Source organism: Danio rerio, chromosome 24 (genome assembly GCF_049306965.1).
Source record: "Danio rerio strain Tuebingen ecotype United States chromosome 24, GRCz12tu, whole genome shotgun sequence".
In the NCBI taxonomy this organism is placed as follows: Eukaryota; Metazoa; Chordata; class Actinopteri; order Cypriniformes; family Danionidae; genus Danio; species Danio rerio.
In genome coordinates, this window is record NC_133199.1 from 26043075 (window position 1) to 26061888 (window position 18814).

Here is an 18814-nt window from a genome sequence, read left to right on the forward strand (position 1 = left end):
TGTTTATAAAATTATAAACTGCTTTTCTTCTAGTTGAAATAAAACAAGTAAGATGTTCTTCAGAAGAAAAAATATTATCAGACATACTGTGAAAATGTCCTTGCTCTGTTAAACATAAATTGGGAAATATTTTTTAAAATTTTATAAAATATTTTTATCGCAAAGAAATCACAAAAAAAAAGTGAAAAACTAGGGGGTCTGATGAATTAATTTTACCCATTAGAGGCTGTTTTTTTCCCTCACTGTTGCCACACAACTGTGTATAAACCCCTATGAAAGATTTTTAATAGGTCCCCTTAAAGTTTGATTTTAACTTTGATTATATCATGCTTTGTTTTTGGGTGAGGACTAATAAAAGCAAATCCACAAACTACAAGTGTGAGCGCACCCTAAACAACCACACAATGTTCATTTCTGAGTAAACTAACCCTTTAAATTCCTGTTACTTTGCTTCGGATGAGAGAGAGATTGGAAGCAGAAAATGAGATGTTACTAATTGAAAACGATGCAGAGCTGACTGCTCTCCAGCTACAGAAAGGCAAGATCCATGAGGAAGCCAGTCTTATCAGCACAGCCTCCTCGCAGCTGCTCGTCTGGCAAAGGATTTCTGTCAACATACGCCACAATTCGGAAGTGTGCCAGGGACAGCTGGCAAAAACTTGATCCATATGAAATCGCAAAATTTACCATTATAGACCACGTCAAGGAGAAGTAATAGATCTTCTATATGGTCAAAGTGCCAAAAATACTGGGAGCGTATAGTTGCTGTTCATTAGCATAGCATGCAGGCGCACAAAGTCAAATAAACAACATCTGACAGGTCTATTGGAGAATGGATGGATCTTTAGGCTTTTGTTTGCCAACACAGATCTGGATTGGTGGATAGACAGCTGCCTCGCGCTGAAAACACACGCTAATGACTTCTCCTCAAATAGCGGCGGTTGTAGTGAACGTAAATGTAGAATTCTGAAATGCATTTGATGTACAGTCTGGGATCTGCAGTCCCTGTTTGACCCTGGTTAGTTGAGTCGTCTCCGGCTGATTCAACACTCACCTGGTTGTGTTTGATCTCGTCATTTGAAGTCTCATACGAATTCCGGAACAATGTGGATGTTCCACAGGAGGTTTGAACTGCGGGATGAAAGCCAGAGTGAGAATGTGTGAGAACACTTTTTTTTTTTAATAAAGTGTTAAAATACTTGGAAAAATTGCATTCGTTGATGGTGAAACAAATCCAGGCTTTAATAAGATACTGTGTTAGGGCTGTAGCAAGAAATTCTAATGACTGTTTCCCGCAAATGCACTTCCCGTGGCCAACTGTGACTTCAAATAAATTTTTTTTTCAATGCCACATATATTTAAACAGTAATAACATCTAATATTGGAAAGTCAGGTAGCACTTTACAATAATGTTATATGGTCACACTTTACAATAAGGCTTCATTAGATAATATTAGTTTATGTATTTACTAACATTCACTAATAATGAACAATACATGTACAGGATTTATGAATCGTAATTCAGCATTTACTAATGCATTAACACCATTCAGATGCATGCTTGTAAATATGGGTTGAAGCACCATGAGCTAACATGAACAAACAATGAACAGCTGCATTTTCATTAACTAACATGAACAAATACTGTAATAAATGTATTGTTCATTGTTTGTTCATGCTGATGAATGTATTAACTAACATAAATACAACCTTATTGTATAGTGTTGTTAACAATGAACAACACATCTGTGATTTTGTCAATCTTATAGTAACTAATGTATATTGACATGTTAGTTAATACATTAGGGAACATGAACATGGATATAAACTATTAATATATATATATATATATATATATATATATATATATATATATATATATATATATATATATATATATATATATATATATATAAAACTAACTATAACTATAACTATATAAACTATTATTATATGAACTATTATTATATTAAGTGTATATATATATATATATATATATATATATATATATATATATATATATATATATATATATATATATATATATATATATATATATATATATATGAGCAATATCACACGAGTAGCAGTGCGATATGGCTGTATATCGGCAATGGTGGGAGGCGTGCGTTGGCACGAGGCCGCAGGCCGAGTGCCTTAGTGCCCCCACCAGTGTTCAGATAGGAGTTCAGATATTGCAGAATATCACACAGCTATCAGCCAATCAGATTTGAGAACCAGACAGAACTGTTGTATATATATATTCATGTATGTATATATATATACATTACTTCACCCACATAAGTCATGACAAGCAGAGTTTGACAAATATTGCAGCTATTGGACAACATAATGTACTTTTGAGGCTTTTTTTAAGCGAGGAGTTGTTTAGATTGCAACTATGCAGTTTATTTATAAGTATAGTGCTATTTTTTTAAATATTTATATTTTTGGAGATTCAGCACATTGGCAGCCCTCCACAGAGAAAAGAAATTGATGGTTGACAGCTACAAGATGGCAACAAAGACCGCATAATAAGTCCTCAGGGAGAAAAACTCGACATAAATTTTCAAATTACAGCTGATCAAATCATTATAAAACTGGTAAGTGACATTCTAAGTCGATCTCTCTCTTTTGTATGTTGTAGTGCTGTATTTATACTATAGTAATCTTGTGCCGTTTGATTTGCTTTGGCTTTTTTCGGGATTAATTACTGTGATATTCCGGTTGCAACAGAGAAATATTGGGAAATCTCTTTAGACTGATGGCATTTTATTCCATTCAGCCATATAATCTTAAAATGTGAGCAAAATCACCTGTTTTTGTCATCATTTTAAACATCAAGCTGGAGAATCATTTAAATATAGCTGTAAAATGACAATTTTGAAGTTGCAACAGTTCCTGCTGTTCTGATGTCAGCTACAGATGGTAAGGAATGGTGGAAGATAGTTCCTCATACAAAAGAGTTTTTAAACTCTCGAGTATGATTTTCTTTTTTATATACATGATTATACCATCGAACTGTTGTATAAACGCAATATCACACTCGTAACGGCTGTGATACGGCTGTATATCATCCCTGGTGGCACACTAAGACACTCGGCCTGCAGCCTCAAACCAACGCACACCTCCCACCAGTGTGCATGTATATACTTTATATGTACATATTTGTAAATCTAATGGTTGTAAAATATACTTGCGTAGCAATTTCTGCAAGATTTTTAAATATATGTGCATATGTGAAATTCAAATATGGACCTATCTCATATGTAATTTGCATATACTGACATTTCAAAATGCTATAAGGTTTTGTCTTCTGAAAATCATGGTCAAATATATGATTGAGTTTTAAATTGATCCATTCATTGATATCAAATAACATTTATTAATAGTAGACAACCATGCTCTTATGTTGCATAGGTGCATTTGAAAGGAATATCCAAAAAATACACTGTATGAGTAAAATTATAGATATTTATTTTATGTCAGAAATTACTGGAATATTTAGTAAATACCATCTTGCATTAAGATATTTCGTCAATTTCTTATACTTATTCAAAACATATATTTTCAATTGCCAAAAACACAATTTGGATTAAATAAACAGTTAATTTAATTAAAATAAAATTAAGCAAAACTATAATAAATGACATTAATATTTAAAATAGTTGTCTTGTGTTTATTTTGAAACAGTCATCAGACATTTTTGCCACTCTTGAATTACTTTATGTTTTACTCTGATTTGGGGCTTTGTGTGTGTTAATTTTCTTCCTTATGTTAAGTTCTTCAACATGGCTGTGGACATCTTCCTCCTATAGTTAAACATACCTGCCATTGTGTCCTTTCTGGCAGTGTGTTCTCCTTTATTTGCATGATAAGTAGCATTGGTTCCAGTGGAGTCGAATTCGCTCTTCCTGTCCTTGAGACTGATCATCTCTCTGGGTGAAGCAGGAGCGCTGGCTGCAAATCAAACCATCACAAAAAAAAAAAAAAACTGTTTACCAACATACTGTACACTGGTCCCATTTTAAACTCAATAGCCCATTCTCTCTCTCTCTCTCTCTCTCTCTCTCTCTCTCTCTCTCTCTCTCTCTCTCTCTCTCTCTCTCTCTCTCTCTTTTAATGTCTATCCTCATTTTAGCCTTCCCTTCCCTTCTTCTAGTTACTGTTCAGTCCGGACGTCTATCTCGCTCTCTTTTGTCTTTGTTCCTAGTTTGCTGTCTGTATGAGGCTGGACATGCAGAGATGTGCATCATTATTCATCATTAGTGCTGTTTAGCATGACAGCATGAAGGATGTTTCCAACAGGTCCTGTAACAGCCAGCTCCAATCTTACCCAGCTTCCCTGACTCATGACAAACAAGAAACTGTACAAAAATACCACATTTGTCCTTGAAGTGCCATACTTAAAAAAAAAAGTCACGACAGAAATTGTGAAGTTGCCAAATGACAAACACAATTCACATGGAAGTAAAGTGCACTTTTACATTTTCCTGAGTAAATATTATGTGGAGTTTTATTATTGTTTTATTGCAGTTGCTGTATGTGTTTTGAATGGTTGTTGGAGTGTTGCTATACAGTTGCTAGAATGTTCTGATTGGTTTTTAGATTGTTTGCTAAACTTTTTCAGTAAAGTATTTTGATTGGTTGAAAGTTGTTGTGAAGTTGCAAGGGTTTCCTGGGTGTCTGTTGGAGTGTTGCTATGCAGTTGCAATAGACCCTTTTCACATTTCCGGGTTTCTCAGTAGCAGATGGCGTCATAGTTGGGTAAACTTAGAGCGCAGTGGATAGGAGAGTACAACACATCATTTTTTACAATCCTATTTGCTGAAATAATAAAAGAAAAATGCCATGATGGTGTTATCAAGACTTTCAGAAAAAGGAAAAAAAACACAGTGTGAGACTGATGGCGGCAGCCAGAGGAGCGAATAACAGCAGATTCACTCTCAGCCCCACAGATGCAGCATTAGAAACACCTCACATAAGCGATAATTCGTTTTTTGTAATTTAACGCAAAAGTGATATAATACATACATAAATGCATAAAAATGTTCATACGTTTAAAAACAATCTATCAAAATATTAAACATTTTTAAGGATTTAAGATTATGATGACCATTAAACGCATCATAACAGTCTTGTGAAAAGGGTCCATATGTTCTGACTGCTTTGTTAGGGTGTTGACATGCTGCTGCTAAGGCAACTACCTAGAGTGTTGGGTATCCTGAATGGTTTTAAGTAGTAATGAAGTTGCAAGGGTTTCCTGGGTGGCTGTTGGAGCGTTGCTATGCAGTTGCAGTTATATTATGATTGCGTGTTAGGGTGTTGCTTGGTGCTGCTAAGACAACATATTAAGTCTACATAGTTAAGAGCGTGGCCAATTAAGTGACAGCTAGGTCTCGCTGGTAGCCGTCACTTCACCTCAGCTGATTCCAGCTGATTAGCTGCTGAACTCTGCATATGCATCATATTTTTATTTTGGTTTATGTGGTTTTACACAGTCAGTTGCCTTTTGGTATTATTTCTTACAATGATCAGATGATATGGCATGCTGTGTGCACTTAATTGTGCTCACAAACTATTAATGTGGCCTGTTTCCCAGGTGAGTGAAATTATATAGTTATACCATCTCAAAAATGTATTTGTTTTATTTAAGATTATTCATCATTTATAATTTTCTTTAGACCTATAATGCACTCCAGAATCTAACAGATTAATTAGCTGCAGGCTATAGAACAGTCATCTGAAACGCTGTCATACAGTGTTATGCCTGGATTTAATACTGTATATAGCCTTGCATTTACTAACACAGACTACATTTTTAGTGTTTGAAAGTAATTTGCATATTCCTTCTGTAGAAAAACGTCATAAGAACAATTATTAGTGGCTCAATTTTTACAAGTGTTTTAAAAGAATAAACACTATTGATATAGTGTACAACCAAGCACATGTGGTCAGAACACAAACAAATCACAAGTAATGAAGTATTGAGAGTTTCTCCCATTGAAAAGCCAGTTTAAGCAAAATGCTAGCAGGCATCGGTAGCTCCACCCACGCTCTGCCTGATGATGCTCGAACAAAATGGTGACAGTTGGCCACGCCTACTGGTAGCTTCTTGTGGGTTTTTCAGAAAGCAATAGGTGACATCACGGGTACTATTTCCATAACTTTTACAGTCTATGGTATTCAGAAGCTAAGGCGGGGATCTCAAACTCAAATTGGCAGGGGCCTATTTCAGTGACTGACAGTTCATGAGAGGCCCAGTTTAACATTCAAGCACAAGAAAAAGTGGAAACCTGACATTGTTGATGAATCTTAGGACAACATACATGACATATTTTAAGCATTACCTGACACCAGTGATAATGCAAATCAGCACGTTTAATCTACAATTGTTGTGTGTAGTATAGCCGAGTGTTAGACACAGTCATTCTTCCACAGACTATATGCAGTCAAAACTCTAAATTAGCATCATTTTTTCTTGTTGTACATATTGAAGGGGTGGTTTAAATTGAAATTAAAATACTACAAATAACAGGCATAATAATTATTCTGTCCCATCAAATTGTATTGTCCCAATAGCGTAAGAACAGCAGAAAGCAGTTTGGGTAACTTAAATGACTTTACTGGCAATTGTTCTTCTCAATATCTTTCCTTTTTTTTTTTTTTTGTAAATCAAAAAGGGGAGAAGTATGTACATATTCACATTTACTTTAACAAGTTCAATTCAACTAGCAGTACTATTTTTCTAATGTACACAGTTTTTATGCAAATTTTAATATGCGTGAGGAAACTAATAAATAACACCGATTGAATCGAATATTAGCAACATGTAAGCAATGAAGACGTGTTTGTACAACAAATACAGGTGGTATAAACGACCCTTGAATATTAACAAAAATAGAGCTTTAGTAAAAATAGAGCACTCACGGACATTTATTTCAACGTTTGAATCAGCCACAGAATTAAAACACACATGTGTTACTCTTCACCCTACACTGGGAGAAAATAAAAGTAAAACGAATCTGAATTCAGTACTTTAAATGTCGACAAGGAAGCGGGTCAAAACCACAAGTGGCTAGACGCAACAGCACAACAATAATAGTGGCAAAAAACATGTTTTGGCGGGTTGAATCGTATTATATTTTTCACGCCAGTTGCGGACTGGAGGTAGAAGGAGCTACCCTGAGCTAGGGTATTCTGAATGGTTCCCAGCAATAGTGAAGTTGCAAGGGTTTCCTGAGTGGCTGATGGAGGGTTTCTGTTCAGTTGCTAAGATGTTCTGATTGGTTGTTGGGGTGTTATAGAATAATATAATATAATATTATAGTAATATATATTATATAGTATATATATTATAATGCTAAAATTATATGGTAATACTATTCAGTAGCTGTAGGGGATTTTGAATGCTTGTTATTTGCTTTGCAGCAGCTGGTGTTTCCAGTGTTGTTATGTATGTTCTAGATTGTTTGGAGTGGTTGTTCGTGTCTTGCTATGTGGTTACTAGAGTGCAATGAATGGTTGTCAGAATGTTGCTCTGTGGTTGCTAGAGTTTTCTGACTGGTTATAGAATGTTGGGATGTAGTTGTGATATTGTTCTTTGATGTTTTTAGAGTTATGCAGTTGCTGAAGTGTTTTGAATAGGTGTGTGATATTTATTGTCTATAATAAATAGTGCATATATTGTGGGAGCTGAGAATATTTAGTATGCCACATGCTCTGTACAAAACACAGAATCACTATATAAAATTCTCTACTCCACATAAATCAAACATGCTTGATCCAGCCAGGAGCATGTGTAAAAACTAGTTTGGCAGAATCTCCACAAGAGAGTTTTCAGCAGTCTGCTTTTTATTTTGTTTAATCCATTAAAAGTATGTTTTTGTTATGCATATGAAAGTAATTAACAATATTTACCAATCTTCTAAATATGTTTTGCAAGGTGTCCAAGTTTTATATAAATCAATCAGACATCAGACATCTGAATATAAATTATTATACAGTCACTGCAGAACTAGACAAATCAACAAAGCTGCTTTCAAAAGTGTTGATTTATTTTTATAATTCTAACTTTTGCTTGTCATATATATATATATATTTTTGTTAAAGAAAATAGTCAGCCTGTGCGTGATCTACACATAAGGAACCCTAATAAAGAGTGCTCAGCTGCTCTAAATCCAGCACACGCACACACATATGTACTTGACATTGATTATCAATAGCAGCAGCCGTTTGCATTAAAGCTATTTTCAGCACTGGCAGTTTGCACTAATTAGTCTTGCATTTTTCAAGTTTAAACTGATTAATTTATTTAAAGAACGCAATTAAGAATGTTTATTCTTGCCATGCTAATTTACTATTGGTGTATATAGCTTTTTCATCACATACAAGTTCTATGACCAGAAACCACACAGACTTGAGACTTGGAGTAGCTGCAGCTCTTTCTGAAAGGTGAATTAGCATTTGTTTGTCTCAGAGCAACACTGTGTAATCTGTTAATCTGTTTTCGAACAAATCATACGAGTCAGTGGTCCATTCATAAGCTACAGTACTCTCTTTGTTTCTAAAAGAATCTTTCGTGCAGTTTGTGTAAATCATTTGGTTAAATGACACAATCATTCGTTAAGACAGGGGCTTGCTGCCATCTATTGATGGCTTTAACATCATGCCTATTTAACAATAAATGGCCTACAAAAACACGTAAGACACCAGCCCCAAAAACCAACATAGACTCATTCTGAAAACGTAGCCCTATATAAACTTCAGAAGATTGCAAATTATGTAATCAGAGCTGCAGAACAAAAAACAAAAATGACGTAAACAAGTAACAGGGTGAGAAAGTGGGAAAATCTGAAAACGTGGTAAAAATCAGGCTGCTGTAAGGGTTTTTCTTTTTCTGGACTGCTTCTTAAATCACTGTGGTTTGGTTTAGGGAAGGTGTACACAAAAAAAAAGAAAAAGAAAAAAAAAGGATTTTGCTCTCTTCAGAAATGTATATAGGGGTACATAATCAGAATAAACCTGGGTTGCCAAAAACATACTCGGCAAAATATTATTTATGGTTCATAATAATAAAAACAAAATCATAAAAATATTTAAATATTTTTATTTTGTCAATATTGCATACCATGAGTACTGAGTGGTTCTGACTGTGTTGCTATGTGATGTCTCGAATATGTTCTGCTGTGGGTTGTTAAGTGGTTTGGGAGGCTTTATACTGTAAGTGGTTGTTAGATTGTTTTATAGTGGTTGTTAGATAGTCAGATAGATCAGCTTCCTGAAAAATCTCATTGGTCTATAACATTCTGCTGCTTATACGCACAATATATTTAACATAAATTTTTCAGGTTTTAAAATACATACATTAAAAAAATTGCTTTTTATTATTATGAAATCTCTGTGTGTTATTTTGTGTTCAGCGTAATGGATTCTGTTACAAGAATAACCCCAACTTTCACTTGAAGCCACTTTTGTTCCACATTAGTAGGCCACACTAAATCTGCGCGTGCAGAATTACGCACATTTTCCGCATATTTTCTGTAGAATTCAACAGATTTTTGCAGATTTTTAGCCCATCATTAAGTCTGTTTATTTACTTGAGTAATTGTGTAAACCTAAATTTATTCAGTTTTTTTAAATTAAGTACAGCAATATTATTGACTAATATGAAAATGTTCATCTGATTTATGTACAACACAATTTGTACAGTAATATTATCTGTCTTTTAGTAGAGATATTATGTGAGAGACTTGCTTTGTTCACCAAATGAAGTGAATCTAATTGGATTTGCATTTTAAACATTAAATAAAAGTTAAAAAGGTATTTTTATTTCATATATTAAGGTTTTAGTTATGATACTCCCAAAATAATTCAGCAGAAATCCGCAGATTTTTACCACAATTCTCAGCAGAAATAGCAAAAAACGTCCGAAGTTTCCGTCTGGCGCTGCATATTACCTTTGCATTAGTTGAATCATTTGTAATTCATACTCTTGTTGGTCATACGTCGTCACCTACAGTGCATGTCTTTGGACTGTGGGGGAAACAGGAGCACCCGGAGGAAACCAACGCCAACATGGGGCATTGCAATTTGCAAACTCCACACAGAAATGCCAACTTGCCCAGCCGGGCTACGAACTAACCTCTTGCTACCGATTCGTGAAATAAAATCAATAAATCACTTTCCTTTGACATCTCCCTAGTTTGATATATTATTCTTCATATTATTATTTTCATTAATTTCCCATACTATTACGGAATACCACTAGAGGTCGTAAATGAAGTCTGTCTTGATTTCTGCTGCTGTAATGAGCTCTGTGTGTTTTGTCCTAGTCACTTCAGAACATCTGTATGAAGGTCACAGAGATCAGGAATGAGTCTCCCCTCTGTGCCTAAAAATCCCTTCCAGCCTCAATGCTCTAACCGGATCAGCGTCACACCCCCTCCGGCCCTCCTACAGCCCGGTCTGATAGAGCCCGGATCCCTGGATAGTGGGCAGCGGCACTATCTCTAAAGCACACAGCTACCCGAGGGCTCACGGCATGGAAGACCTCTTTGGCCAGCACAGAAGGATTTAGACACACACGCACACACATACACACCTTTTACTGATCAGGCCAGACTGCGAAACACAAACTCGTTCATAAACACACACACACGCAGGCTTTACTGAAACAAACTCATTCATAAACAAACACACAAATACACAAGCACGCGCGCACACACACACACACAGACACACACGCCTTTTAGTTTAGACTGCATGATTTTAGCCCCGATTTTGGTTCGCCGACAGGTTTTGAGAAATCGCAGGCAAATGCCTGAAATCACAGGCAAATCGCTGCTCGTGCACGTGAGTGACAATCACACAGTATGAATTATCAAAGACGCGATCTGAGAGAGTCGTCGATGCCTGTGAGATATTTGGCATGCTAAATATCTGGAGCTGTCGGCGATTCAAATCATGTCCTGTGAATTGAGTTTTGACTGAAAATAACATCGGCGATCGCCTACAGCCAATGAGAGAGCGGCATTCACTTGTGTGTGCGTGTGTGTATACCTGCTGCAGGCCAGCGGGAGGCTGGGGGAGAAGTTAAAAGCGCTCTTTTTCGGTTTATTTGGACCCACAAAATGGAGGAAAACTAGTGGAGTTTTGACAGGACTCAGGAGCAACCGTGTCTGTTTGACGAATTATACAGAAAGAAATTAGTTTATTATCAACGTTGAGGAGAAATGGCTAATTCCCTTTAAACCCGGGTGAGCAAACATGTAAATGTTCAACCCCATTAAAGGCTTCTTTCTCATTATGTAGTAAATAACAAAAGATATACTACGTGTTTTTGGCTGTGAGACGTAGTTTGGACGAAGTTGTCGGTGATTCTTCCTATAGTAAAGTCATGCAATGTGAATGTCCCTGTCGCCGATCCATCTTGCAGTGTGAACAAAGCAGCGACGAAACGCTAGCCCAGAGAGTCATGCAGTGTGAAAACATCTGTGACACGACTACTTTGAAAATCATGCAGTCTGAACTTGGCATAATCAATCCAGACCGCAAAAAACAGACTTGCTCAAACAAACACACTACCACACACACAAACACACACTCTCCAGCTTCCTCCAATAAAACACATAATAGCTCCGAGCACCACTCTACCCACAATGGCCAAGAGAAACATTAGCATGCTAATTATTTCAAACCCATAATCAGATTATAACTGCAAGTGCTTTACTCTCTTCTAAACTGCCTTAATATGACTCCTAATCTAATCAGCACTCCTCCACAATGCATCATTTCACAAAAAAATATGCACATAACTGATCTTCCCTCTTAAATATCAAGCATCTCTGGTGCAGCGTCTGTTAAAACATGTACATTTCCATAAGACCTCAACAGTCATGACTCTCAGAAACACATGACGCAGTTTGAAAGAAAATCAGTACTGATGCGTTTAACTCTGAGTTCTGATTTGATTTTCTTCAGGCAAAGCTGTGACTCTGGTAAACAGCTGATGATCTTAATGGTAGAAAATGAAAACAATATGTCTCAATGGATGTGACGGAAAAATTGATATGTGCTACACAGCAGATCTCCGTGATTTCTGCGGGAGAAAGGCTTTTGTGTCAGAGCTCCGTTGGCATCAGGAGAGAAACTATCGACTATTTCAACACTTGTGTCACGTATATCTCCTTGCCTACAGCTTTGAGATGTGATTCTGTGAGAAATGTGTCTTGATAGACCAGCCAATGCGCACAACAGTCAACTATTTTTGTCAGTGCATCTTTTGAATGAAAGTTACTTCCTATGAAACCATGCAAAAACACTCTAAACATTAAACATTAACCGTTATCGTTGTATAACTATGTTATGTAAGCTGCAGAAAGCAAAAGTAGTCTGTCTGTACTGTATGTCTATGAAAGTCAGGTCTGAAGGCCATCAAGTTTCAATTAGAAATTGAATGAGTAAAATAAAGAGAGAAAAAACTAAAGCATATCATTTACAGTTTTTTTTATTCCTAAAGATCCTACGCTTTTGTTTTGAAACGTGGGTTAAAACTGCTACAAGTTTCACACATTTCTAAACAGTTTGCAAACTAATTGTGGCTTTCTTTGTAGCTGCCATTAAATACGTTTCTTTTTAAGCAAACTTTAAGGCTTTGTCTGTTAATATGTGTTTTGTATTGAAGTTCTGAAATACGTTCATCTGACCAGATTTTACTTTGCCTTTGCCCCTGGAAGTAATTGTTTTTTTAATTGAATCAAATTAACTTTATATCACTTCAACTTACATCAGTTAAACAGATTTGCATAACTTAAAAACTGAAGTTGATTAGCTTATTAAAATAAGTTCAAGTAGCCTTTAAAACATATGTTGTCATTGGTTTTTAATCATATCAAAAATCGTTTCATGTAGTTTTTTTACAGTGTAGTTAACCCATGAGTCATTTTGAGATTCATTAGAATGTCTGTGAACATGTCAAACCAACAATCAAAGATCACCAATTTAATCCTAGGATTTCAGGAATCTTTTAGGATTTCCCAAATTTGTCTTAGATGACAAAATTGTGGGTGACGCAGTGGCGCAGTGGGTAGCACGTTCGCCTCACAGCAAGAAGGTCACTGGGTCGCTGGTTTGAGCCTCGGCTCAGTTGGCGTTTCTGTGTGGAGTTTGCATGTTCTCCCTGCATTCGCGTGGGTTTCCTCCAGGTGCTCCGGTTTCCCCCACAGTCCAAAGACATGCAGTACAGGTGAATTGGGCAGGCTAAATTGTCTGTAGTGTATGAGTGTGTGTGCGAATGTTTCCCAGAAATGGGTTGCGGCTGGAAGGGCATCCGCTGCGTAAAAACTTGCTGGATAAGTTGGCTATTCATTCCGCTGTGGCGACCCCGGACTAAGCCGACAAGAAAATGAATGAATGACAAAATCGTGGCTGAAATCTCACAGTGTGACCATGGCTGTAGTGCCCATTGATGTCAGATTTTTCCTCCGATGAAGTTCTGGCAATGTCAGAAGACTTTAGACACTTTCCTGCAGTGTGACAACAGCTACGATAAGTGTCAATCTAAGAACCATTAGGAGCTTAGAATTTGATGATGCGATCCTTGAGACAATTCAAATAACTGCAGGGAAATGTCAAAAAGGTTTTCTAATCCTGGTTTTATTATTGAGACATGCCGTTTGCAAAATTGCCGCTACAGATTGTTTACTTTTTCTGTGAGGAATCATTTCAGAATGCGGGCTAGTGAAAGTGTCACAGGTGGATCATGTCAAACTCAGGGGCATTTTCTATTGTGTTTGGTGTGTCTTTATTGCCGTTCAGTCTGACTTTATGACGGCTGAGGTCTTACAGTGTGACATAAGAGCCATGTTCGTGCAGTCTGACATGCTACAATAATTCAGGATTATAAAAAAATATAAAATAAATAAAATTTTTAAAACGCAGTGTGAGCCTTAGATGTATCTTAAATACAAGATTGCTAGGCGAGTTCTTCTGTGTTCAACAGAAAAAAAGGTTTGAGTAAATGATGAGTATTTTCATTTTTTATCCAAGTGTTTCTTATTTATTTTCACACCTGTGCCATCGATCTGTTGTTTAAACACAATATCACTCTCATAATTGCACGATATGGCTCTTTATGAGTGCAATATTGCTCATTTAAACACCCTTAATGGATTCAATTGTACTTATAATAACATTTAAAAAGCTGCTGCCCTCAATCTGTCTCTGTAATACAGCAAAATCTGGCAACTCAACATCATAACTGTTGTGTTCTTAGGGTCTGGCATTCCATTAAAGTATATTTGAAGACCTCGACTGGTGGCATCGGAAGCACTACCTTCATGCTTCATGATTAAATTATAAAAGTCAACAAAGTGGCATTGAAGTTCATGCCAAAAACCTTGATGTGGATTTACTGACCAGGCAGAGCTCCAATTTGACTGAGCAACAGCTTCAGAAACACATCAAAATGTGTGTATCATTATAATGTGAGGTCAGTTGACAATAAAAATGTAATGGAAAAAACAAAAGAGAAAAAAAGACAAACACTGTAAGCCATGAAATAAAAAAGACGATTTGCAGGAGATTTTCAGTGAAATTGATCTACTACATACAGTTGAATTACAACTACAGAGTTGTTAGCCCTCCTGAATTATTAGCTCCCCTGTATATATATTTCCCCCCAATTTCTATTTAATGGAAAGATTTTCTAAACACACATTTCTAAACATAATAATTTTAATAACTAATTTCTAATAACTGATTTGTTCCATCTTTGCCATTATGACAGTATACATAATATTTGACAAGCTATTTTTCATCATGGTGTTTAGCCCAAAGTGACATTTAAAGGCCTGACTTAGTTACTTGGGCAAATTAGGGTAATTAGACCAATTATTGTATAACAATGATTTGTTCAGTAGACAATCAAAAAAAAAAAAAATAATTTAATTATTATGGACCCTTTTCACATTTTTGGGTTTCTCAGTAGCAGAAGGCTTCATAGTTGGGTAAATTAAGAGTGCAGTGAATGGGAGATTACAACAAATCATTTTTTTACAATCCTAGTTACTGAAATAATAAAAGAAAATCTCCCCTTTGTTGTTATCAATACTTTCAGAAAAAGGAAATAAATAGTGTGAGACTGATGATGGCAGCCAGAGGAGAGAATACCGTCAGATTTACTTTCAGCCCCATAGATGCTGTTTTTTTTTTTTTTTTTGTAATTTGAAACAAGGATGGTACAATACATTCATAAATGCGTATAAATGTTCATACGTTAAAAAAAATCTAAATATTAAAAACTTTCAAGGATTTAAGATTACGATAAGGATAAGGATTTTTTCCAGAAGAAAAAAAATATATTAGGAAATACTGTAAAATGTTCCTTGCTTTGTTAAGCATCTTTTGGGAAATATTTGATAAACAAAAACAAATTCATAGGAGGGCTAATAATTTTGACTTCAGCTGTATATACAGTTATGGAAAAATTAAGAAAACATTTCCCCAGTTTTATTAGATTTATTATGTATGGATTTGAGTAAAATTTATATTTTTTTATTCTACTTACAAAACATTTATTTCAGATTCCAAATAACAGTTTATTGTCATTTCAAGCATTTTATTTATTTGTTTTCATAAAATGACAACTGGTCAAAATCACAAATGTTTCCGAATACTGTGACTAAAAAGGATTATTCCACCAAATATGGATTTCTTATCTTTTATGATGTTCAAACAGTGGTATTTTACTATAGGGATGTCCCGACCAGTCATTTGAGTTTGAGTATCCACCAATACGGAAACCCGATTCGATACTTCTATAATACATACATAAATAAAAAGAAGAGCAAAGAAACAGATCTAGGATGTTCTTTATTTGTTATTTTATTCACCTTATGTTAACATTTAACAACTATATTCACAAACAGAGCACTTCTGTGAGGTAACTTGAACAATCAAGTAATAAATAACATAAATTCTTTATTTTGGACTTCAGTGCAACAGTAAATATAAAAATAATCTAAATTAAAAACTAATAGCACCTCAACTTAAAATATCCAGCAGGCAATTTTAAAATTAAGTTTTTAATTTTAAAAGTTTAGTTGACAACAACATTGCCATAGCCAACTGTGAGTTATCAACTTTATAATACCTCCAGACCGCAGCCATACTCGTGCTTTTTGCTTCAAGCTGCTTCCATGTTGTACTTTGCATTTAACCAATTGCATCTCTGAAACAAAGTGACGCCATGCCACACGTGTTGCTGTTTCTGTGCAATTCCTGATCGGGAGGTAATGTCCGAAAGTTTTAAAACGCGTAATCAGATCTGGACATCCTTATATTTTACATTCTAAAATTAATATAGCCATTCATTTAAAAAAAAAAATGCATTAATAGTTAATAGAATAATACCAAAATAGATATTTTACTCAAACATAACTATAGACTATGTCAGTGTGGTAATGTCATCGGAAGCTATGGAAATTAAAAATGTAACACAGTAAATACATTAAGACCACTGTTATTGTCTACATTCCTCAAAATGGTCTATAAATCCTAAATTCAGATATATTTTACAGAATTTCCAAGTAGTAATTTGTTTCATAGCAAATAATCATGCCTGACACATGCACCAAAGACCAAAAAACCCAATAACAACCTGCCCTGCATACTGTGTGATGAATGCTTTTGTGAAACAGATTTGAAGATGAGCGCTCAGTAAATTTGTTGATTATGAAGAGAGTGAATCAGTTTCTATGAGTCACGTTGCTCGTGTTTATAGTTGCTAAGCAACTTTGCAGCTGGGAGCGTTAAAAGAGAATTAGACTATGTTCAGGTGCAACAGGTTATATGAGCTAATTTTAAAGCAGCATCAAATTTGGCACATTCAGTTAAATTAATATCCTTATTGCTGCTTTTTTAAAACTCAAGTGGTACATAAAGCGAGGCAGTTTTTGTACTTATTTAGTTATCAGAAATCAAAGTTGTATCTGTTGATTTGCATCCACTGAGTATATATTCATATATAAAAAACAGACAACCCTTCATCTGTACATTTACATTTAGTCATTTAGTTTTTGTCCTAAGCGACTTACAATTGAGGACGCATTCTGCGGTTCAGGTACACTCAGAATTAATAATGTTTTGGGAATGGAATGTGATGAGGTGGGGGATAGAAGAAAGGGTCTTGGTTTTATGATGATCTCAGAAAAGATGGGTTTTAAGTTGTCATTTTAATGATACCTGTGAATCTGTAGAGTGTTGAATTTACTAAATGATATTAAAATCATAATTTAAACATGTAGATCGTTGAAAATATCAACATTTTTTTTTTAGTCTAGTAAAAAGTAAAAGGTGATAATAGAGGGAAAAAGGAAACAAAAAAACATTTATCTCAGTAAAAGCATTTAATTTGACCTCAGCCATGTATTGAACTCAACTGCTATGCTTGTTAAATGATAATTTTGAACTTACTAATAATGAGCATACACGAAAATATTTTTACTACTTTTACAGCTCTACTGTCGATTGCAAGGTCATAGTATTACATATACTGTAAACGGGAGTTGTGAAGTTATTGAATTCCAAATGTTCACTACCGTCCTCTAATAGTAGCTAAATAAGAGAAAAGAAGTCTATGAAAAAATKTATTTATTGTTTAGGCTTTTGACATTTAATTGACAAAATTCACAAAAACAAATCAGATTTTGTTAAAACACTAACACATATTATAACTGCAAACACAGCAAAAGTTTTAATCAACAAATGATGAGTGTCACAATGATTGGCTATGATCTTCATTGGCTTATTCACATGAGCAATTTTTAGTAGTATAGCTGGGTGACCAGGAACAAAACATTTTTCTACCATGACCTCCTGTTTTTTCACTGGGCTATATATACACTACCTGACAAAAGTCTTGTCGTTGATCCCAGTTGTAAGATCAAAAAATAGTAACTTGACTTCTAGTTAATCATTTAGAAAAGTGGCAAAGGGTAGATTTTTGTTGAACTGCATTCCAAATCATCACAAATACTGTAGAAGACCTACTGGAACCCACATGGATCCAAGATTCTCAAAGAAATAAGTCAAGTTTGGTAAAGGAAAAACCATAGTTTGGGGTCACATTCAGTATGGGGAGATCTGCAAAGACATTTGCGCTGCCCATTACATTACAAACCACAGGAAAGGGCAAAATCTTCAGCAGGATAGCGCTTACTCTCATACTTCAGCCACCACATCAAAGTTCCTGAAAGCAAAGAAGGTCAAGGTGCTCCAGGATTAGCCAGCCCAGTCACAAGATATGAACATTATTGAGCATGTCTGAGGTAAGATAAAGCAGGAGGCATTGAAGATGATTCCGAAGAATCTTGACGAACTCTGGGTCTCCTGCAAGAACGCGTTCTTTGCCATTCCAGATGACTTTATTAACAAGTTATTTGATTCATTGCAGAGATGTATGGATGGAATTGTTCAAGCTCATAGGAGTCATCCACAATATTAATTATTTTTCAATTGCACCATGACTTTATGTTCTATACTGTACATTATTCCTGTTAAGTGACAAGACTTTTGTCAAATCTTACGGTCCTAATTAAATAAATTAAAATCAAGGCATGATCATATTTTATTTTGGTCAATTAAGCGTAATCTTGAGGCCTTTGCCTTTAAGCCACTTCTGATACCACATGATCAACTAGAAGTCAAGTTATTATTTGTTTTTCCTAAAACTTGGATAGGCGACAAGACTTTCGTCAGGTAGTGTACATGAGGTAACATATCATAAAAGGCATTTTCAGAAATTGCTCATTTC

General features: G+C 35.3%; 1 protein-coding gene across 11 annotated transcripts in view; it reads right to left on the bottom strand.

Annotated features, from left to right (window-relative positions):
• ctnnd2a (catenin (cadherin-associated protein), delta 2a) overlaps positions 1-18814 on the bottom strand; it is a 579694-nt gene that overhangs the window by 4651 nt on the left and 556229 nt on the right. For all 11 annotated transcript variants that reach the window (XM_073940674.1, XM_068217203.2, XM_073940678.1 and 8 more), the window contains 2 exons: positions 3829-3960; positions 1055-1131 (listed from right to left, as the gene is read on the bottom strand). In XM_073940674.1, coding sequence (XP_073796775.1) covers positions 1055-1131; positions 3829-3960 — 209 coding nt within the window. The remainder of the gene's footprint in view (positions 1-1054; positions 1132-3828; positions 3961-18814) is intronic.